General features: G+C 42.0%; 1 protein-coding gene across 29 annotated transcripts in view; it reads right to left on the reverse strand.

Annotated features, from left to right (window-relative positions):
* kif1b (kinesin family member 1B) overlaps window positions 1–23,834 on the reverse strand; it is a 71,018-nt gene that overhangs the window by 13,065 nt on the left and 34,119 nt on the right. For 8 of the 29 annotated variants that reach the window (XM_036136612.1, XM_036136642.1, XM_036136622.1 and 5 more), the window contains 22 exons: window positions 23,476–23,551; window positions 23,193–23,246; window positions 22,503–22,565; window positions 22,231–22,310; window positions 21,764–21,870; window positions 21,295–21,378; window positions 20,951–21,131; window positions 20,776–20,848; window positions 11,702–11,807; window positions 11,586–11,603; window positions 10,809–10,957; window positions 8,928–9,106; window positions 8,048–8,188; window positions 5,672–5,926; window positions 3,478–3,596; window positions 3,114–3,199; window positions 2,851–2,980; window positions 2,385–2,538; window positions 2,084–2,174; window positions 1,870–1,988; window positions 1,304–1,359; window positions 810–1,010 (listed from right to left, as the gene is read on the reverse strand). In XM_036136612.1, coding sequence (XP_035992505.1) covers window positions 810–1,010; window positions 1,304–1,359; window positions 1,870–1,988; window positions 2,084–2,174; window positions 2,385–2,538; window positions 2,851–2,980; window positions 3,114–3,199; window positions 3,478–3,596; window positions 5,672–5,926; window positions 8,048–8,188; window positions 8,928–9,106; window positions 10,809–10,957; window positions 11,586–11,603; window positions 11,702–11,807; window positions 20,776–20,848; window positions 20,951–21,131; window positions 21,295–21,378; window positions 21,764–21,870; window positions 22,231–22,310; window positions 22,503–22,565; window positions 23,193–23,246; window positions 23,476–23,551 — 2,522 coding nt within the window. Of the gene's footprint in view, window positions 1–809; window positions 1,011–1,303; window positions 1,360–1,869; window positions 1,989–2,083; window positions 2,175–2,384; window positions 2,539–2,850; window positions 2,981–3,113; window positions 3,200–3,477; window positions 3,597–5,671; window positions 5,927–8,047; window positions 8,189–8,927; window positions 9,107–10,808; window positions 10,958–11,585; window positions 11,604–11,701; window positions 11,808–16,251; window positions 17,907–20,775; window positions 20,849–20,950; window positions 21,132–21,294; window positions 21,379–21,763; window positions 21,871–22,230; window positions 22,311–22,502; window positions 22,566–23,192; window positions 23,247–23,475; window positions 23,552–23,834 lie in introns of those variants that run through there. The other 21 variants (XM_036136685.1, XM_012850461.3, XM_012850465.3 and 18 more) reach the window with 14 other exon arrangements.

Genomic DNA, 23,834 nt, shown 5'->3' on the forward strand with positions numbered 1-23,834 from the left:
CTGAACTGGGTATGAATAAATCATTTTGACTTCTTCATACCCCTTTTCAGACACTTACTACTAATCAAGGTCACGTCTGAGGTTATACTTGCAGGTTTGTACAATGGGATAGTTTTTTTTATTTATTTTTTTATTAGTAGTTTCCATTTATGTTTAATTCTTATACGGATATATAAGGTAGCGTTGGTGCTCGTTCTGATGAATATGCATGCGTTGATTGTGATTTTCTTGTAATTCTGATTACGATCACTTTTTTTTAGTTGGTGTCTGCCTGAAATGAATTCCTTCATTATCATTATAATGAAAGAATAGAATATCACAAATGTGACAATGAGTATGAATACTTTTGCATGGCCCGGTACTGTGTGACTGAAAAGTCGAGACGGTACGAGGAGTTAAAATCACAGATTACACCAACACTGACAGCTCCCTGCTGTCTGACACATCATCAGGATTATGCAGCTCTGCAAACCAGCTAACCTCTGACGTGCATACTAATTTCTGCTATACACGTCTTAAAACTAGTAAAATCCTATAGTTATAAAACAGATAAAGCCACAAAAGGTACACGACAGAAAATCCTGCAACTATGCCGCATCTACAGGAAGGTAGGAGCTCGGGTCAGTCTCTAAGCGACGGGGGAGGTTTGAGCCGAGGCATGGGGGACCTAAACGTGTCTGCAGTGCACTCACTGCAGTGCTCCGGTGTGTACCTGCAGGCACAGAGCACTACAAGAACAAAGCGCTACTCTAACCACAACACAGCGGGGTGGGCGTCCAACGCCTGGCTTCCCCGTGCTTTGTACCAACCGTGGTGCTTAGGTACAGTGAACACGGGGTCGTGGAGCGCTGAAAGGAACGGGAAGTGTGAGAGCTTGTCAGCCTCGTCCTCCAGGCTGGCCACAGCGGAGGAGGCGAGGGCGTTGGCGTGCTCGGACAGCGTGTCCAGCACCCTGCTGTTAACATAGCCGCTCACGAGGTAGTGGATCAACTCAATCTTACGGGTGTGGTCTGGGTGTGTGAGCGGGGCGGGGCGGGAGAGATCGACGAGTATGTGTGTGTGTGTGTGTGTGTGTGTGTGTGTTCAGGGGGAGCGGGAACAGGAGCAGAAAAGGGAGGACAGAGTCGGGTAAGAGGATTAAAGATTGTAGAGAAATGATTCAATGGGAAACAAAGAGATCCAAAGGAAGCGAGAAATGAGAAAGGACACGTGAGGCGTGGTTATATAACAAACTCAAAGTTATGGGGAAATGATGGTGGTAGAACAGTTTACTACAGAAATGTGTCGCGTAACGACTTGTTACCTGGTTTAGACAGAGGCATGGGGATAGGGTAGTATTTCCTTGACGGCGTTGGAGGCCTGTTAATGAGAAAGAAAACGTGTATTTTGATGAAAAATGCATCTTATTTGATGTACTTCAAATGAAAAACAACTGTAAAAATGCCTTCATAAGAACCGTGATCATTTGCATAAATACAACCCTTGAGATTTTTCACATTTCTCACATTAAAATGACAGATTTCAAGGTATTTTACAGGAAAGACCAACAGAAAATAGTTCCCCGGGTCAGTACCATGTGGGTAGAGGTACGTCTCTTCTCCCCTTAGGTGACTTCTAAAGGTAATTGGTTGCACTGGACTTTATTTAGGGGTATTTGAATAAAAAGCGGGTCTGTATTCAAATCTAAGTCAAACTTCTCAGAATTTTATCTGCAAAATTATTAAGAAACCCGTGTCTCCTTTTCCTTCCATTGCACAATTATTCACCACTTTGTGTTGGTCTACCAATAAATGTGGATAAAATAGAAGTGTGTGGTTGTGATGTTTACGTTCTACATCTCTATAGAATATTTCTTTTCATGGAACCAACCTGATCAGGTCCTGGCCGTGGATGTGCAGCGGGTGCTGCTGATAGTGGCCAAATACCTCAAAGACGATGGGCTTGCTCTTAATGTACTCAATAAAAGACTCTGTGACCTCCACCGAAACCTGCAACCACGGTGAAAAGACAAAATTTAATGCTTCTGGTCACAACGTAGGGTTTGGACAAAGGAAACTATTTCCACGCATGTGTCTGTACTCACATTCTGGACGTGGTAAAAGCCCAGAGGAGCTCCTTTGCCGGCGTTCTTCAGCGGCTCGGTGGAGAAAGCCTCATCGTGGCGGTGAAGGAAACTGAATTCAGATGTGAACACGTGAGAGCGACGAGTCAATTAATGCAGTAAAGCAAAGAAAACGCTAAAAACAGCCACGTCGTGGTTCTCTTACATGAAATGCTTCGTAAAGAATTACTGTTGTGTTGCATCTTAAGCGCGGCATAAACAGATATTTCAGATGATCTAAACTGTGCAGCTTAGTTTGAAAAAAAAAAAAACGCAGACTCACTTGAACTGGCAGAAGATGTCAGCATACTCCGGTGGGATGCCGCTGGCCTGGAGGACGGTGACACGGAAGGTGAAGATGCTTCCCACCTCCAGCTGGCCTGCCAGCCCCTCACTGTGACCCAGCTTGGTGTCTGGGATGTTACCCAGCTTAAGGTCTGAGGAAGACCACAGGGGCGTGTGAGCAGGAGCTGTGAGGTATTAAAAACTGCAGCTGGTGGCGTCTCACTTCTACACTACTCTTTTGTTCATTCATATTCCTAAGCTTCGGATTTGTGGAGCAGCTCCTGCGTTTCACTCATTCTTTAGGTATTAAAAAATGTCTCTCCCAAAGCAAAAAAACCTGCATTAGTTTTATTTACATGACAAAGTGTTTAACCCTAAAAAGGAACATCTGCCCAATGTGTCCTCCTGCGAAGGCAGAGAGGCTGAAATTTACGAGTGGCGGGGTGGAGGTCTGGCAGCCGTACCCATGTCGTTGATTCTGTTGAGCTCCTCGGAGGGTGTGATGACCTCTGAGCTCTGACCCTGACCCTCCACAATGCGCAGCTCCTCCAGGGACAAGCCGGAGCGAGTCATAACCGTGGAGGGAAAGTCGTTCTGATTGGGCGGACAGAGGTAGGACACATTAGCATATAGCTGGGCTAGTGGAATGCATTTTTCTAAAGTTTCTTTAACAAGTTGAAAAGCAGAGCGAGCTTTAAAGCGCTTTCATCTGACTCCGGGCGCTCACCTTTTTGAAGTACTCATCATCAAAGGAAATCTTGGCAGTCCCCGACTGTCTTACCCCTGACCCGTAATCTGGAGCCTCCTCGTCAGCTAGAACAGAAACAAACCGTCCTTTTTAATCGCAGTCTGTCACAAACATACGCTGTCAGAGCACATGAAAGGGAATACATGAAGGATCTGAGGGAATCGCTGCGCTGCAAGCAGATCAGATCCCCCACGGCTCTCCCACACGATGCCATTAGGCGTCCAGAGCAGAAGGTAGAACTACATCTTTTTATGTTTAGATTGCATAAACTCATATTAAACTAGGCCAGACCAATGATAGCATTTTCAGTCGCTGAGCCTTAGACATCTCGTTAATTACTCACCAGCTATGGCCTGGACCCCCACGCGCAGGAAGCCTCGCACCTCGCCCTTCTCTGTAACTATGGCAACCCGGTGAACGAGCGGCACGGGGTACAGCAGGTTGCTCAGGTACACAAACGCTCTGAGAGCAAAAGGAAGAGGAGGGGAACGTGAGCGCGGACATCTTCGGCATTTCTTCAGCGTCTGAATGTGCGATGCAGAGGCTTAAACCGTGAAGGTGTTTAGCACAAGTTACTGACAAATATATACAGTGAAAAATTAGTGACAAAGAGGAAAAGCAAAAATAACACTGACAAAATATTATGTTACTGTGATGACTAATATTTAAAATGTCCATTTACTGTATCTAAGAGTAACATTTTTGTCCCTCATACAAGATAATAAGGGAACGACTAATTAGACAATAGCAGCAGTAAAGGCTGTAAAGGACCAGTTTATGGTGTTGTTTTGAGCACTGTTAGTCTCGCGGGAGCATTTTTACTGAACTTTCGTATTTTCTATGTCTTGATTTGTAATTGCCGTACCCCTAGTTACAGGTTCTTTGTCCGACAACCACAGAGCATCCCTCGCTCTCCTAGCTGAACCTAAATAGATGGATGCAGGGTGCAATATAAAGTATTCAGAAAACAATATGTACATTTAAATGCAGTTAGAGCAGAGATTTCAGCTCTTGTATCACTGTTTATCTCCACAAAAAGAAAAACCTGAAAGTGTACAGTTTAAGTACATGGGTCCAAAATTAATTGCTTACGGATACAAAATGAAAAGTGAAAAACTTACCCAAACAGAGTGAGATAAAAAAAAAAAAAAAAAAAAAAAAAAAAAATCAGGGTACAAATTTACCTGAAGGTATTACCAGCACTGACACAGAGTTTTGTGAAACCAGGTATACTATTCAACTCCTTTCAATTTCCTAAAACCTGTAAATGGAGAGCTGTTTAAACGCTATACGACCAAATGCATGACCTCCTGTTTTGAAAAGGTAAAACTTATTTTCCACATCCAAACTGCTCTAATTTCCTTAAAGGAACAACAGGCAATTTTTCACCACTAGGTGGAGCTTGAGCACCGTCTGTGGACCATAACAAGATGTGTATCAAGCCACGCCTCTCTCTATCTCCGCTACAGCTGCCACCTGACACCCATTTCCCCTTCTCACCCATTGCCTCATATGCGCATATTTGCAAAGGATAAAAACACATCAGAACAGCATCACCTTTCAGAGGAACGTGTCTAGTGAAAAAGAAAGTAACTAATAACTTTATAATGCTGTTAGCAAGAAAACGCTTTGATCGATAGGCGTGCTCTCCGCCATTTTGTGCCTGGCGGTGGCATTTTACTTCCATCTAAAGTAATGAAATGTCACTTATTGCTCCTTTATAAACTGAGTTACTGATATTACAGCCAAAAAAAACCCCGAAAACAAACCCCAAATAACTAAGCAGAGCTGCCGGCGACAGAACATAGTTTGAAGGAAAATGTAGATTTTTCGAAAATGTTCGGCTGCAAAATTGACAATTTTAAAGGGTTAATATTGAAACTAAAGTAGATGTTGTTTTTAGACTTTAAATGTGTTTTTTTTTTGTGTCTTCATTTAAATTGCTGTTAACTGAACCCACTAAAGAAACTGATTGTTTTTTCCCCAATACATTTCAACAACAAAAAGATTTAAAAGTAACAAAAAGAAATGAAACTAATCAAAATGAAAAGAACCAAGGTTTAAACACTGAAAAAGCAAACAAAAAGGACAAGTGCTTAGTCCGCTTGGTCACAACAAATACGCAGTTTTAACGGACAGATGGGAGTTAATACAGTCAGCAGAGTGTGGTGGTGGAGGATGAGACATCTGACAGGAGGAGGACGGCAGGAGATGATGCTGGCTTTTCAACGTTTTTAAGGAACCGAGTCCAAATTAAACGTAGATTTTAAACACCCAACCTCAGAGCAGAGAAGGATGAAAATTATTCAGTTATTTCGAGCTGCTCTGAGTCTTAGAGGGAAAAAAAAAAACTATCATTAGATTTGAGCGTCCAATTTACTCATTAAATAAGTTAACGAAATGTAAATTATTCCTTTAACTTGATACTTTAGCATTTCTTTAATAAACTGTGTATCGTCCACCAAGTTAAAGCCAACAGCAGCTCTCCTGTCCCAGCCTCCGTGTGCAGAGGACGTGGAAACAGCCGCATCACCGACCTTCCCACCAGGATGAACCAGGGGGAGCGGTCGTAGAAGGGGTCCTGGCCGTCGCTGAAGATGTCCGAGCCCTCCTCGGTGCCGGCGTCCGAGCTGGTGTCGTCCACGAACGCCTCGTCGTCTATGAAGTCGGACATCTCGCTCTGGCGCTCGTCCGCCAGCTCGGTAATCTCGGAGTCGGAGGTGGAGAAGGTGGGCGAGGGCGTGCGGTCGGCCAGGTGCTCGTTGACGCAGCCGGTAAAGATGGGCGAGCTGCTGGAGGGGGTGAAGGTTTGGGAGCAGCGGCAGGAACCGAGGAAAGGTAACAGTGGAGTCACACAAGAGTTAAAAAAAAAGGACACCTAACCTTTGTGAAGCATCAGTGTGCTTATTCTATTTGAGGCATTCTCACTATGTTTGGGGGTTTTCAGGGTTCCGAAACATTTTTCTAGACCAAACTTTCTTGGGTTCTCAGTCCTTTGCAAGATAAAAACATTCACTATGAGTTCCCAATAAGGTATTTCTAAAGTGGATTCAAATATGGAATCTGAAGAAATAAACTGGAGGGAAGAGAAGAAAAAGGGACAGAGAAAAAGGAAGGAAGGAAGGAAGGAAGGAAGGAAGGAAGGAAGGAAGGAAGGAAGGAAGGAAGGAAGGAAGGAAGGAAGGAAGGAAGGAAAGGACAACAGAATAGGAGGAAGGTAGAAAGGCAAAGGCTAAAGATGGAAAAAAAAGGACAAGGGGAAAGGAAAGAAAGGAAGGAACAAAGGAAAATGGGATGAGGAAATCACATCCCCATCCCATTGAGAGATACATATTTGTATCTCTCAGTGGGATGGGAAAGTTGAAGGATACAAATATGTATTTTAGGGCTGGACGATAATTCAAAGACGATATATCCATAGATGTGTGGTTCAATAGAAAAAAGGAGTCAATAAAAAATCAATGTAAGAACAGTTTTCCTTCCTTTTGCATTCTAGTCTATCATGTAGATTAATACTACAGTCATTACATCTTCCTAACCATCCGCAGACCCAGGAACACGTCATCAAGCTTCTAAAAGCACTTATTCTTTTTTCTTTTCTTAAGACTTACAGTTTTGGTAAACATTGATTGAATAAAGGTTTGTCTCTGAATTCAGTGTTAATTTTTAAAAACAATAGGTAGGGCTGCACTTAAAATATATATTCTTTGCATTTTTTGACAATTATCAATATCGATCCATCTGATTTCCATTTTATCAATATGCCCCCCATATCGTCCAGCCCTAATATATGTTTTTTATTTTCATATTTATCCAGGCCTAGAAAATACTGAGATCAAATTCCATACTTGTCCAAACTGTGTAGGAACCCAGCTTTAAAGCCAAATGAATAAAATGAAAAAAACATTTTTTTTTTTTTTTTTAAAGATTCACTCTTCCTTGCAGTAATTACATGCATTCGTTTCAAGCACAAGCTACTGAAAGAGCTTTCCAGATTAGGACTCATTTCATAAAGAGCCGGTATTAAACTAATCGCAGGTGTCAAAGCAAATACTAGAAACGTTATTTTAAACCAAAATGAAACACCACATCAATGGATTAGGAAATTAATCTCCTCATGTATGAAGCCTTAAAGAGGATAAAATACAAAATGCAGAACATTCCCACCTCATCCCAACCTCATGTTAACATGAATTATAGGGTCCATCAAGAAGAGAACGGCAACCAAAGCAAATACAATGTGATGCAGGGTAGAAATAAAAGCAACAGAATAAAATGGTCACAAAACTCAAAATGTGATGTTAAATAAAATAAAAAGACATTAAAAGAAATGGGACATTTGGTCAAATTAAGCAAATTAAACCACATATGACAAAAACAAAATGGCTCGACATATTTAAAAGATGAACAAAACACCGGCTGATATAAATGACATGACAAGGGAAAGATGTGATATGACTGATGCATGAATCTCCAATGACAAGGGAGGACGATGAAAAAAAAAAAATGCATGAATAAATCCTTAATGCTTCAGTACAGTTTAGGCATGGGCCTGTAGGTAAACCATACTGGCAGTATGATAATCATTAGTGAAAATGGCCGGACTTCACTGCATCCCTGTTTTTACACAAATACTTTAAACTAAACCATGTAACACGATCTAATTGCTTTTCTTAAAAACAGCAAAACACAAACAATGAAAACATGTAACATTGTTCTTTTGAAGCCAGCTGAGCAGCAGTGAAAGGTTACATATGTCTTCTCTCGATATGGTTATCCTAAGTGAAATCCTTTGTTTACATTGATAATCGTAACCAGCCCATGCCTAGAACTGAATAATTCATTTGCTACAAAAACAAAAAACAGGCAACACCTTGAACAACGAGCAGTGGCGCACGTATTCGGCTGCTCACCTCCCCACAAGCTTGAACCAGTGGAAACGGTCGTAGAACGGGTCATTTCCAGTCAGACTCCCCTCTCCATCACCGTCCTGATGAGTGGACGCCATTTCTCCGGCGCGGTCGTACATCTCCCTCATTTGCTCCAGCCTCTGCCTGTAAATGGCCAAATGCACTCCGGATTAATGGAGTCAGGATGAGAACGTGCAGCGCACTTAACAACTGGATGGCGAGAGAAGGTTTCAAATTTTCTTACAAAAATCTTACAAAACAATTCAACCCTGATTCTATTATGTGAGAAGCAAGTTTAATTAAATGTTAAAAACAGTTAAAAACACCCTTTTTTGTAAACCTTCAAAAAAAAAAAAAAAATATTGATATATATGTATCGCTAGCTCTCAATATCAAACTAAATGAAAATCCATCCTTTAATTTTAAAGTAGATTTATTCAACCGGGGGAAGAATCCTTACACAAGAAAGAATCCTACATCTATTGGTATCCTTAAGGATTCTTACAAAAATAAATGTAATTTTCAGATTTTAAGTTTAACTTATCTTTTATTTCACTTTAAATCATACTGTCTAGTAATCCATCACTTTCCAGTACAGTCAGCGCAACAATCAAAATGTTTAAAAACAACCGTAGCTGTAAAAACGAGGCCTGGACTTCACTGATGATCCAGGCTTTTCCTGCCACATCGCACAGGGATGGTATGGGAGGGAAAAACAATAAAAAATTCAACAACAGGGAAAGTCTTCATGTCTGCATCACAACCAGTTCCTCCAAGACTTTTGTATAGCACACCTTCACCAGAGGGTGCCATTAATTTTAGAGAGCACTGAATCGTTTTCCTGCACTCATGGCTACGTGCTGATGTATATCACGGTAATTACTTGAGTTTTTCCAGGGACCAGTAGTGTGTAGCTCCGTTCTTCAGGTCCTGAACCTCCACAGCGACCACGGTGCGAGGGAAAGGTCTCGGGTCGCGATCCTTCTCCGGCTCTGGGGGCAGGAGCTCGGGCGGCAGCGGGGAGTACAGCGTGTCTGTCAGCAGGACAAACTGGAACTGGACCTGAGCAGACAGAGGATTTTAAAAGGCTTTTTCTCCAAAACATCAAGCTGAGAGAGCTGGCCTTCTATTACTGCCTAAAATAATTACCAAACCTGGACTATAAAACATTCACAGGAGGAAAAATCTGACTCTACAGTAACATGAATTACGAAGCATCCCATGGTTTATGTGGAGCATAAATCACATGGTTTCCTGAAGGAAGGTAAGCTACAGCAATCCAGCTTTTGATTTGTTTCACTTCAACTTGCCTACCTGGCAGTGGATCCACGCTGCATTCTGGATGATTTAAACGACTGATTAGACAGCTTAGACCACATTTACAGGAAAGAGGGATGCTTTTTTTTTTTTTTTTTGCTCCTCTACATTTATTCTTCCTCACTAGGCCAGATGCAGTCAAGGTGTCATTAAAGTGTGACACCCTGAGCAGGGGAATGTAAAGACTGTGAGGCAGATGCAACATTTTAGTGGAATAATATCTGAAGGTAAGCCACACATAAAGCGCCACAGAGCCACCATCGTATGTGACCTGGACTCGGTATTTTGTCATCAGCAGATGCGTTCGGTTTTCCTCGTGATGCCCTCGATCGCCTGAAGGCATCATGTGGGTTTTTGTTTAGAAATCTATTCGGCAGAATATGCTACGTGTCATTTCTACTGTCATGCACCCTATGAAGAAATCACATGAGCGCTGAGAGGGTCCTTTGCAAGGAGGAGAGAGAAAACCACCCACAAACACCCCAAATAACAAAAATCCAATTCACTGGCAACTGTCATCACAAGGGAGCATTTAAAACAAAGCGGTCCAATTCATTCCCAGTCGAACACGAGCCAATTCAGTGCTAATGCATTTAAATCAACTCAATTCATCCCAAAACAATTTGGTTTAACATCACCATACATAAAAATGCCTGTTAGCCCAAAACGCTCCTTCTAAGGAAGAGACGAGGCAACAGCTGGAACACTATCCATCTATTTTGCCTAATCCTGCTATATGTAATAAAACAGCCACTACTAAAACTAGATAAACCCGGAAACTCTGTGACGTATGACCTAATCCAATTAAGGTTCTGACTTTGCTTGAGAAAAGGTTGGAATGACACAAAGCAGAAACTGGCTAGCAGGCGCCTGGCTTCACTCATGTTGTTGCGGATGTACCTGTGTTGGTAATATTTCTGTATCATTAACAGTCTGTAGAACATTTGGAAAATATAGCCAAGTGGTTTAATAAAGCTCGACTTCAAGACTGAAAGGAAGATTTGATCTTAAAAAGGAAAAAAAAATAATAAACTAGTTCTTGCTTTTCAGGACGGCAGCTTTAAGTGGAAAGATATGCAACCTGATGTTAGAAAAATAAAATGGAAACTAGGATATTACTTTATCAGACGCAGTTAACCTACATTTTCTTCTATTCTTTCTTCTATGTCATGATTCCCTCACCACTCTCCATGACCTTTAGCCTCTGGCCCGAAAAATTCATTTTGAGGCATCACCGGTGGCCAAAGTCCACCCATCTGACCCATCATTTCTGGCCTGCAGAGCATGAATGCATCCCCACACACTGCATCAAACCAGTCCCCTGTTATTGCAAAACTAACCCGATACTTCAACGATTTAAATTTGTTGTGCAGCTCAAACCGAAGCGTGTAGCTTAGGAATATTTTCAAACCACAACAAGCCTGAACTGCAACATTATTTCACTCACTTTTTTCTTGAGCTCCACACTGATGGCGTTGGCCTCCTTCAGGTACACGGCGTTCCCCCACAGCTGGTCGCGCAGGGAGGTGAACTGGTGGTACCTCCACTTCCTGAAGGCCCACTGAGCCAGCTCAAACTCATGCTGAGTCCACGGCACTACGGAGAGACGCCAGACGAGAGGTCGACATTAACACAATGCTCAAATTTGAGCTAAACCCTGAAACATCCTTATAGGTTACTTTTGACTGTTTCAACCCCTCCACAAGTTCTAGGACCAATAAACTAGTGAGAGAGAATCATAACGTGGAACAGTGTCGTCTTAATTTGAAGGTAAAGTTTCCTGCCAGAGCTAACGGTACTGAAACCGCTTCCTGTCTTCTCCAAAAGCACAATTTTAAAATCCACGGCGAGTTATTACCCCCATTCAGTTCCACACAGTATCTAACCAGCGTCAACTTACCAAAATCAGCTGGACTTACGACTTCAAGCAACGGATGACAGTAAGGTATGAAGAAGTAAAACAAAAAATGAATTAGAAGAAACTATAGTTGCCTGACTTTTAAAGACAAAATGTAGTGGATGGGCTGAAACATCAAAACCTTTAGGTACGGTCGTTTAAACTGCTAGTAAACTTGTGATTAGATTAGTAATACTGGCACTCAAAATGAATTAGAGGACATATTTATGGTCTGGTTTAATTTAGTACCTTTGGTGGGTAATTAGTATGACTATTAATGCGTTTCACACTAAAAGATGGTCGCAATATAGAAAACGATATACGCACATCCCAGTAATTTAGGCTCTGGACACAGAAGGTGGAAGAAAAAAACACACAGTTCATTTACGCAGTTTACATTCCCAGCTTAAAACCGCAGCAGGCGGCGTCTTGGCTGTACACACCTTCCTCCTCCTCTTCCTCCTCCAGCTCTTCCTCGTCGGGCGTCTCTGCTACCAGAGAGCGCGTCTCCACCTGCTTCTGGAGCTCCTGCAGTTTGCTCTCGTACACCTGGACACCAACACACAGGAGAACACGGACGGCCGTCCATCAGCTGCACAGACAGGCGGGCTCAGAGAGCCTTCAGAGACACATTTCAGCCCAAAGAACGAGGACTGCCTGAAATCCTCCAGGAGTTTGGTTTCTGCTCCTTATTGCTAAACCCATGAGCGTGAATTGTTAAGAATTCAAAAGCGGAGGGAGTTTTTGTTTCTTGGCGAGACAAAGTGCATCATAACTCGGTGGCTAATGCACCGAATAAACAGCTTACTTTCTAAAATGATGAAATGGCTGAAGTGGAGGAAGAAAAGAGCCTGTAGAAGCTGAGTCAAGAGTAATCCAATGAGGGGCGCCATCATCATCATCATCATCATCAGAGGAGGAGGAGGAGGAGGACGACAGGCAGGCTGTGGTCCCGATGACCTCATCCTGTTTGTTCACAGTCTTCTGGGAAAACAATGCAGCCTTTTCATCTGGGGCTGACCTCCTCGCTGCTGAGATCTACCAACAAACCATCACCCAGACTCTCTGCTCGGCTGAAAGATGACTTTTTGCGTGAAGCTGACACAACTATCACAACCGTAGGAGCTTCATATAGTGCGAGGCACCGTTGGGAGCAGTTTCACAAGGCTCACGTTAAATATTTAATAAATGCAATACCTACTCCTGTTGTTTAAATCCCTATTCCAAGACACATGCGTATGTGCAACATAATCAGTGCAGTATATAATAAATTAATATTTATTTTCATGAGAAATAAAGCTTTCAAATTCAACGTATTAAAAATCTAATCAGAGTCAGAGAATGCCTTTTCAGCACTTGCTACCCTTCACAGCTTCTAAAGTAATGAGTACTGTATGAGTCCAGCATTTTTAAATTATCTATGTTGGTGACCCCAATTAAACTCTACTTCTGATGCCTGTTGTTCTGACTGGGGTTTTATTTTAGCCACACCCACAGTAAGCACATGTTTTATTTATTTTTTTAAATCACCTCCTATTTTTGTGCACATGTAACAGAAAACCAGATAACTGGCTACACATATTACAGTCTGGGTTCTCTCCCGTTTTTCACCCTTCATAATGACCAGCATTCCCAGTGAAAGCAGAGTGCAATGGCTGCTGCAGCATCCTCTCCTTCAGCGTCACGTGACCTGCTGCTGCAGGCCGTCCCAGGACACGCACACACGCACACACACATCTGTCCGTGTAGGGAAGTGGTGCACAGGGAGCAGCTGAAACACTAGCCATTAAGCTGCACGTCATTCCAAAAGCAAAGCGCTAAGTAGGCCTACATCATTCAGGAAAAATTTATAATCATGATTCATTTGGTCATTGTTGAAATCATGGTTAATTAATACAATCATTCATCGCTTTCATTGCTTTGAAACAACATTTTCCCCAGATACCTTCTTGGATTTGATTTTAAGCCCAATTAGCAAAAATAAACAAGAAGTTACAGTAAAAAAGATTGTTAATTTTTGTATACCTTCAACATGGACAATCTGGATGGATGAAAAATAGATGAGACCAATGCATCGACTTAGCTTAGTACAGTCAATTTTGTCAGATAACGACGAGTTTATATTTACTTCCCGCCATGACCGTAAAGGAATCGTTCAGTTCTGCACAATTGATTAGTAGTCCTGGATGAGCAGGTCCGGCTTCAGCTGTGCGAGTGCTCAGCCACCTGGAGGAACTGCGGGATGAGGGAGCGTGCCACGACACAACCTGCTGAACGCTGAGCTGAGTGAAAGCAGTATGTGCTTTCCCCCAAGTCTCCAAAGGTTTACAGATTCGCCAGAAAATGTCACAGAATTGCTACTAATTAAAGTGTAACTCACCCACATGTAAAATTATAATCCAGACAAACTTGCCACCAAAGTGGGCAGAGCCAAGGGAACCTGAGGGGCAGGGCTCAGCGCTTTAGGATCAATGCTCGCTATTCCAACTCCTTGAGTCTGACTCCAACAGGGCGTCTCACTGAGATGCTTTTATACTTTAACGCGGTACTATGATCACGTAAACATGTACCGTTAGAACCAATAGCAAAATTCAACTTCAATCGCCATATTGCTAAAGTTCACTTAATTGCACAGTAACAGTAAAATAGCAGTCTTAGGCCCAGTTTCTACAATATATCTGCAAAAAAAAAATAAAAAAAAATACAGGTTTTGGGGTGAGTTACACTTGCAATTTGGTGTTATTTGGAATTTGCACTGGAAAATGTCCATTAATTAGACGAATATGGCAGGTATTGATGCCAAATATCCCTGATTGGGACCTCGGTAGTTCCTACATGTCAACATTTCATTCTGGATAAAGGGAAATAAACAATTTAGAAAAAAAAACTCTTTAGTAATAAATAACTGCAAATAAAGGCATATAATTTTATTTCAGTCATCGTTTGAAAAATAAACCTTCAGCAACACACTAATGTGCTTTTTTTTTTTTTTCGCAATATACCTGTAAATGGTACTCATCATTTATAAGGTTGGAGAAAATACCTAGTAGACTGTAGAAGCAACAACGCACACACAGTCAAAATGAGGCACACATCGATGATTCAAAAACCAGATGTACAACCCTGGTACGGAGATCATGTGCTTTTCAGAAGAACTGAACACTGTACAGAGTTCATTTGATGCTTGATCCGCACTTTCCAGCTTAACTGGTCACCATCAGAACTGGAGAGAGACCTACATCCCCTGCTGTATAGGGCGCAGCGACTAGGCTTTAGGACTTGTAGGATAGGACATGCAAAAACAGATAGTCATAGAAGGACAGTGAGAGAGAATATAAACTGTCAAAACTTATGGTAAAAATGATTTCATCACTACATTCACATTCTGATAGTCTTTATAACAGATTCCTCTTGCTGCCGTTTCTGATTAAACGTTCAGAAGGACATTTGATATCAGGGCATAAGAACTAATGGGATGTTTTAAAGCTACAGATGCAGCAAGAAAAAAAAAAAGAAAAGAGATTAACAGGCAAACCTTTTCTTCTAAACTACCAGAAGCAGCCAAAGCGCCAAATAATGGGCGAAAGAACACATACGTCTGTCTGAATGATTATTTATCTGTCTGGATCCAACAAAAACTAGGCAGTCCTCAAAATCTCATTTGATATGGACATTTCTCCTGAATAACAAGTATGCAAACATTTCAAGTCTTTGTCCTTCCTCCAACATTTTCTAAAGGCCAGACTTTGGGAACCATGACAACAACTCAGTGGGTATCCATTGACACACAGTGAGCTCTGTGCTTACCCAATGAACCACAAGGCTAAAACTTTAAGGCTGGATCAAACTAAAATGGCAGCACAGATGACAGGGGGTTGTTTTTATGACTGGCAAAAAAAAAGGAAAAACTTTTCAGAGGGGGTTTGGACTGTAAAATTTAACATATCAGCTAGGACTGTGTCCTAGAATTTCAGCATAGTGGTTCATTAAATCCTCAGTGAGCTCCAGGATTCAGACAAGAATAAAAAGGGGGGTAAAAAGTGTTTAAAAACATGTTACAGGCTCAACATTACCATCAGTGTGCTCCCTGGTTAATTATACAGCTTACCCATGACCTGGGAGTGCAAAATATGTTGAGAAAAGTGATGATAGTTACATGAAATAAAGCACAGGAAGAGATACAAATCATACAGCTGTTTGCAAAGTGGCTTGCAGAAAAAATCTAATAAATCAGTGTGTTAATACAAAGAATATACTTGTATCTTTTTTTTATGTGTTTTGAAGTGTCTTAAAAGTAAGTGAAAGCCTTGACGGCACAGTAAAAAAAATAAAGGGAGAAAAAGAAAATACTGAACTGCAAATGCATAGCAGGGTTAATAAAGTTAGTGAATAAAAAGGCACTTCTTGAACATCACACAAGATTTCAGTCTCAGTTTAAAAAAGGCACACCTTTCACCGGTGCTTCAAGTTTAAATGAAATTTAAATGAAAAAAAAAATATATATAGTATTTTTGATTGCTAATTAAAGAGAATGCTGAGTTATGATTTGCATTACAAGAAAATATGCAATACTGCAATATGGACTAATCCTCCCAGTCTGGCAGTCAGTCAAACGGTACGAAAATTAAATAAATACAGACCGCTTTGTGTTCCTCACTTGAGGCAGCAACGTGTCAGTGCTGTGGCTTGAAACATTTGTCATTAACCAATACTAAAAAGGCAAAAAAATGTAAACTTAGTTCAAACACAGACATCATTTTGGCAAAACAAGGCATGATTCATGAATTGTCGTAATGCTGACGAATGAACGGGCGCGGCGTCGGTCGCTCTCCTGTAAAAATAACCTCCTTATCTGTTGGCTTTAAATCCTGCTTACAACTCTCTCAGTGCTACTGAAGACAACCAACACACAAAATGCAGCAAAAACTGATCAAAATGAGGAATAAAATGATCATGATGATGAGGAAAAAGTCTTTTTCTTTTTTTTTTTTTTTACATTTTGAATAATACTTGGATCAACCAGTAACATGTGGATCAAGTGCAATAGTCCCAGTCAGTTTTGCAGTTGTGATCTGTAATGCGTTTGCCTACTAAAAAAAGTGTACGAAACTAGTTTTGTCCCAACGTTAGTCAGACTGCCGTCTCTCGGCTGGCTTTTAGATTGGGGGCGGACATTTGCCGGCGCATTCGTGGGGGCGGCTGAAAGCTGAACGGCGGGCTGGCGTGGTCGGGGTGGTGGTACGGCTGCTGGTAGCCGCTGAAGCCGCCGTCCGCGTACATCATCCCACTGTGGTGGCACGGCGGGTGCTGGTAGTGAGGCGGGGGGTGCGGCGGCGGCGGGTTGGGGTGGTAGAAGGCCTGCGCGGGCCTCCTGTTGTTCTCGAGCGGCTGCAGAGACTCCATGGAACCCGAGGGCCGCTGGCGGTGATTGAAGGAGTTGCTGCGCCCTCGTTCGTGCGGCTGCTGGCTGTTCCTATAGGGAGGTCTGTGTCCCTGGTTCAAGCCTTGCTCCGAGTCTCTTCTGCGCTGAACTGACGCGCTCGGCAGAGGGGGGGTGACGTGGACGACTGAGGCGGCCATCTTGTCTCTGGGCTGTGCCGCTTCCTCGGCGGGGCCCTCTCCTTCCTCTTCCTGCACGGCGTCTTTGGGCACCTTCAGCTCGATGACTTGCTTGTCCGTGATGATGATATGAGTGCCTGGACTCCAGGAGTTGCGGTGCTTGGGGTTGCTTTTGAATGGGAAGCGTAGCTTGCGATCCTCTGGCGGTATAAAGCGGTGCGGTCCGGGATGCCGGCGGAGCTGCTTGGAGATCTCCTGCTGCTGAAGGCTCTTGAGGCGTACCTGCTCCTGGCGCATCCAGCGCATGTGGCCTCGCTTTAAGGCCGAGTCATCCCCTGAGCTTTGGCATTTTTGCGTCTCCGCGTCCTCTCCCTCCGGTACTTCCTGCACCGGAGGTTTCTCTTCCCGAGGGCTGGGAGTTCTAGTCGCACACGCGGGAGCTCCTTCGCTGGGAGGCTTTTCTTGGCCCTCGGGGGTGATGAGAGGAAGAACCTTTTCCATTTTCACCATTTTGTTCCTGAGAGCACGGATCTCCTCATCCTTCATGTTGTTCTGCTTCTTCACCTCCTGCAGGATGTCCTCGAGTTTATCAATGTGCACCTTCAGCTCGTCCATCACCACCCCTCCAGGTCGAGACCCGTTTGTGATGACGTCCTCGATGCGCTCGTCGCCAACGCCCACGGTGTCCCACACGTCCCGAGCCACGGCCCTCCACGAGTCCCGCTCGTTGGGGTCCTTCTTGCAGTAGCTGGCGCAAAGCTCCTTCATCTTCACGATGGCCAGAGCCTCAATCTCCTGCCTTGTGTGGCGGAAATCATTGAGCGCTACCTCGTAACAGATTTCTTTCACTGCCTGGATCTTCAGGTCCGAGATGGTCACCCACTTGGAGTCCTTGGTGATGCGCCGCCGCTGGGGGATCTGGTACATTTTAACTGGCTCTCGTTTTTTCCCACTGCTGGGTAATCCGCACTTTTTCACTATGGTTTGCACCTTGCTGGGCGGTAGCTTTTCCCTCAGGGAAGTGATCAGTCTCCAGCTCTCTTCACAAGACCTCTTATCTGAGTCATCCCCACTATCAGAGTCTCCATCCTTGAGAAAACAACAAAAAGGACAAAAACCAAAATGGTTCCCAAAAAAATGAGAAATTACAATAGGAAATCAGGGAGAGGATGAAAGAATGGTTTGGAAAAAAAAATTAAAATAATAATGACTAAGAAAGTTATGAATATGCAACATGGGAACCTAGACCTAGAGCAAAATAGGATCCATGGTGCAATTAAGAAAATTTCCCTAAATTTGTAGATGCCCCCCCCCCAAAAAAAAAAAAATCCTTTTATAAATTATATTCGATGTATTTAGCAATAGGTATGTCCTGATCAAAGCAAAGTATCAGATTTGGGTTGCGATCTGATAATGTTTTAAATGGTCAATATTCCTTTCTCTGATAAAAACTCAATCTGTTGATTGAAAATGATTTACAAAGCTGAATTATTGGACACATTATTGTGTTCATCCAAAGGGTAGGGCTTGATCCAACTATCTGCTTTTTTTCCTAACCCTAACCAGCTCTGCACCATGTGCTCAGATATCCATATGTAGCTTGCATAGGAGAGAGCTGTGCAGAAAGCAGCTGAAACACTATTCATTAAAATGTATGTTGTTCAAAGCAAACTGCTAAGTTTATCAATCAGGAGAACGTTTTCTTAAAGCTGTCTGCACTGAAATATGTTACACGCCAAATCACCAGTTAGTCATTTAAAAACAAAAGGGAGTAAACATGTTAATATCCGCAAAACAATTCATATTACCGCTTTCCACCAAATCCTTCGTTGGCAGGATTAGGATTTACATGTACGGACAACTATGTGTCTACAAAAAATAACGGTGGTCAGAAAACACGGATACTCTAGCGTCCATAACACCATCGTTAAGTGAGAAGAGACGAACTTAATACTGCTGACCTGAAGTAGTATTTTACTGCATTTCAAAGCTCCTCCACCTTCAAATATACTCATAGCGATGGTTTAAATTAAGTGTCAGACAGTGACTTGGTATCAGCAAACGACGACATCTTGATCAGGACATCCCTAGTTTGCATACATCGCAATAGTAAAAGATGTACGGCACCATGCAGAATCATCTCAGGAATTTCACTCAAAAATTAAGAGAGAAAAAGAAATTCAAACGTAACAGTGGCTTCATTGACATTCTTATCAGTTTTCTTTTATCTTTCCCAGTAAAAAAAACGGCCACAATGGTATGAATTTATGTTTTTAAAACTCCATAACATCCCAAAATCGGGAACAAATTTACAGACTATTGTGTTTCCCTTTGTTGCATATTAATAATAAAATTAAAAGCATGTCTATAATGATTAGAAAAGAAATAACAGATGACAGTTGCCTGTTTGGAGTACTTTTCAAATGTTTTGTGATATTCCTCTTCTTAATTGAAAGGTTTTACGATTTGACAGCTGGATCCCAGACATGCGGCAGCGCCATGCAAGTAGGTGGACTTTTTGGAGCCTCAGTCCAGAAGGTTTGAGCGGCTTTAGTGTTAGCGGTGAGTTAGAAGACGAAGAGTGTTTTTTTTTTTTGTTTTGTTTTTTTTTGCAGTCGATCAGAAAGTCAGTAGAGAAGACGAACACAAGTGAGGGCAAAGTGTTAATCCACTACAAAAAAGTTGTTAGTCGGAAAAACAAAATGCAGTTTCTCATTTTTTGTAGACAACATTACAGATCACAACCTGCTGGCACTGATGGTCGGTTCCTGTGTATGAGACTACGTCTGGAGCCAGATATGAGCATGTTATGTCCCTGTTAAAGTGAAACTCTTTCTTTTTTTTCTTTTTTTTTTTATTCCTGACATTTTGCACATAAACCCACCGGAATAGGAGGACAGTCTTTGTATGTCTTGTGATTTGATTGTGAGCAGCGAGAACTCTACTGTGAAGCCGCAGCCTCAGTGCTCTACGCTAACCAAGAGAGGTAGCCAAAGAAGTCAATGAGAAACCACATTGTCACTATCTGTCCAAAAAGAATAAAGAGAGAAAAAAAAAAAAACTACAGCAGGAATATTATAGTTATCACAATGCATTGTATACGCCAGCAACTGCATTGAGGAGATGAAACTCAGGACAAAAACCCAGAGCAAGAAAACTAGAGGAGGAATCTAATCCAAGCAAATCAACAGCCACTTCAAGGAGTTGAACGGCTCAGCGGCAAACACTGCAACTTAGTCCAGGACCAGTAGGAGTTAAGAAAACATGCTAATACCATGAACCACGCAGAAGCAGCAACTTTCCTTTTTTTAAGTGAATGGGAATCTGTGGTTTAAATACCAACAATTACTGGATCAGTTTAAAATAAGTTTTTCATTTTTATATCCAATCTGATTTATTGAAGTTGCTGTTTTGCAAGATTCAGCTCCACTATCGGAAACATAAGAAAGGGAGAGGGTGGGAACGGAGGGGGGGATTGGAAAGTTTAACAATCTAGGTCTTAATCGTCTTTCTAGGGAAATATTCTGTTAAACTCAGAAATAGACAAGTAATAAGCTCATCCGTCTCAAACCAGAAGACATCCATGCAAGAGAAACAGACATGCACCAGAAGTAAAAATGTGATTCACACCCTGGATTCACCAGTATCAGAGCTCAGAGTGAGAATTAGTTTCACTGAGGTTGAAGCGTGCCAATTTAAACTGTCATTCAGGAAACTTTCCTAATGGTAAACCCTGGTTTTGAATTTACTACTTGGAAATACATTTTCCTCAGAAATAAATAAAGAAATCACACACAAAACAACCCAAACTAGGCAAATCAGTCAAGAAGCTGCATCTAACCATAGCTACATTAGCTTAAAAATGAAAACTAAAATCAGAATTTCTCTCCTCTTAAAAGCCACTACGCACCATTTTCTCGTAAACATTTCCAAGGATGTCGCTGACTCCTAAACTTACCAGTCGCTGTTGCTCCAGAAGCTGGTCTGCTTCTTCCTTCTCCTTTTTGTACAAGATTTCCATCTCGGTGAGCCTTCACAAGTGCAGAAAGTATGCTGTGATACCCTTGACAATTCACACTTCAAATCCCCCAAAGACACGATCCAATCAAACGAATGGCGGACACCTCCGATACCTTTTCTCCATTTCCTGCTTCATGTCGATGCCCTGTTTCTCTAGAAGCTCTCGCTGAGCAAACGTCCAATCCACAGGCTCGACGGGGGTCTCGGCGGTGGGCGTTTTCTCGCGCTCAGCCCGGGCCTGCTCTGGGTGGTTAAATCGGAACACGTGGTTCTTTCCCATAATGATCCGGTTGCCTGAACAAAAGGTAGAGCACCAGTGTTTCAGGGATAAGCAACAAGCTCTCATTCAGAACCTCAAGAATCTTTAAGTTTAACCTTATGCTGTATCTGGGCCAACACAATGTGAAACATTTGCATTTCTAATTTTACCAACAAAGAAAATAAAATAAACATGTACCGGAACGAAGCTGGATTGCGTCCTCCACCCGTTTTCCATTGACATAGGTTTCAGATCCCTCACACGGCACCAGCATGACGATAACTTCAGAAAAACAAAACCAAGCAATTATCACTTAAAGGTTCTTAATCGTTCAAATTTGAATCCAAGAATAATGGTTGTATGTACTGGTTATAGACAGTTATAACCTATTCTTTCCCACCTTTTTATTGAGACAGTTTCACTCACAGAGAAATACTAAGGTGGCTTTTGTATGCATTTTAGGAGCTTATGAAATCCATAAAATGTTATTTTAGCTTGTTTCCTGCTGTCTAAATAGTTTTTTTCCAATACAAAAGGTGGTTAAATATGTTAAATGTCTCCATCTCTTCAAATAGTCTAAGCCTTTCGTCTACTTCGATTGTTCACCATTATTGAATACAAACAGATTAAACACACTGGGAAGAAAAATAAGCGAGTGATGTCCCACCATCTCCGTTGGCGTTCCTCTCGCTTCGGAAGATGCAGTGTTCTTCCCTGATGTGAGCTCCGCTTAAAACAATGTCCTGCCTCCTCTCGGCATCGGCCTGACCCACCCTGAAACAGACAGAGTCCGTTTTGAAAGTCTGGCTCCGCTATTTCATTGTGCACCGTTTAGAAATGTAGCTAATAGAACCACTGAAGCATTGCTTAAGAGAGGTTAGGTCTAAAGTGCAATCCTCCCAGCATTCTCCCCCCCGGCAGAGGTAAAATGTGACGAAATACTTCAAAAGAATAGTCTACTGAAAGGACAAGCAGAGGACAGTAACCTAAGATGGAACAAAAATGCAGCCGCTGCCAGATTTGAAGCCCCTGACGCTTCTAGTTTTCCCCGCCAGACATAAAACGCAGGAAAATTAAACAAGCTGTCCACATTCTCTGCAACATGTTGGTTTTTATTAATGGGGTTTTGGTTACCTTGTAATCCCATCTTTTATGTAGTAGAGCAAACACTCAGACATTAGGGGGTCCTCATTCAGGTTGACCAAGTGTGGAGTCTGCAGATGAACAGGAGAGGAAATAAAGATCACGAGGAAAATCTCTCACCAGCTTTAGGCGGTCGCTCTATATCAAGCAGAGCTGCTCCTCTGGCCAGACCAGAGAAAAATGAAAGGCTGTGTTTTTCTAAAGTATCTAACGCATCACAGATGGACTACAGGGCATCCTACGGGCAACAAATCCAAACCAACCTTTTTGGGGGAAAACACCCCATTAAAGTCTGTATAGAGATCGCAAGGCTTCTCTCTGAAATGCTAACCCGTGGAGAGGAAGACAGTGAAAGGACAGAGAAATGTCACTGAAAGAAAATCAATATGAAGACATGAACAACAAGAAAAAGCAGAGGACATTATGCAGCAGCCAGAGGGGACTAACATTTCTCTAAAACAACAATTCAAGGAGGAGGTTTTCTAAATCTAAAGCTTTCGCAAAATAAAAATTAAAAGAATTCTGACTTTGCTGATTTTATATATATATATATATATATATATATATATATATATATATATATATATATATATATATATATATATATATATATATATATATATATATATATATGTGTGTGTGTTTTTCCTGATGCCACACAGTGCAGAGGAAATGCAAAACAAAAAGGCAAAGTCTAGTCAGTCTAATGGCTTAAAAAAGCAGATCAGTAGATCTGAATCAAACGTGGAACAAAACAGCATTTTTAAATAATATACTATTTTAAATGAACTGACTTCTCACTAAGATCAAGTTGTCCAAAAGGACAAAAGTATAGTTTTAAACCATGGAAACAAGCACGCTTTGGACACCACATTACTACCAAGTAACTACCAGCTGTGGGAACCGATCTAGTGCTAGAAAGGTACTTTGTCTATTCATTCAACTAAACAAACCTTCTTGGCAGAAAGGCAATCAATTTGCTCATCTAATGGACCATCATGGCTAAGCTGAGTGGATGAAAAAAAAAAAAAAAGAGTGGAAAGAATGACAGAATGACAAAGTAGACTGTGAGAAAAGAGCTGACAGTAAAGGGAGGGTCCTTTTGGAAAAAAAAAAAGATAAGATGGAAAACAGAAGTGATGGAAGACAGTCGAGCATCCACACCCAGAGGAGTTATGAGATATTTGGCCCTCTATCTGTGTGTAAGCCTTTCCTCCCGATCCTAGACTTCCCTACCTTTTTAGGAGAGAACACGCCCAAGGTGCCTCCGTCTTCACGGATCGCCACGCCCATCTCGGCAAGCAGAGCCTCCCTGTAATGAAGACAATATGCATGAGCACTCAACAAGGCAGCAATAAAGGGCTTTCAAAAGCATGTTAGACGTGTACTTTTCTCCTCTACGTCTTTCCAACAGAAACACGTATTTGCGCACTCAATTTCGCAAAAGACATTGTGATGAAAACTGAAGGAGGATGGGACCTAACGACGCACCAGGGGGAGCGATTTTGTCTGACTCAGGATAGACAGCAGCATGTCTGCAGCCACAGACGAGTGGATAAAGAAGAACAGAAAAAGTGCAAAAAGGGTGCTTGTGC

This window comes from Fundulus heteroclitus, chromosome 1 (assembly GCF_011125445.2).
Source record: "Fundulus heteroclitus isolate FHET01 chromosome 1, MU-UCD_Fhet_4.1, whole genome shotgun sequence".
Classification (NCBI taxonomy): Eukaryota; Metazoa; Chordata; class Actinopteri; order Cyprinodontiformes; family Fundulidae; genus Fundulus; species Fundulus heteroclitus.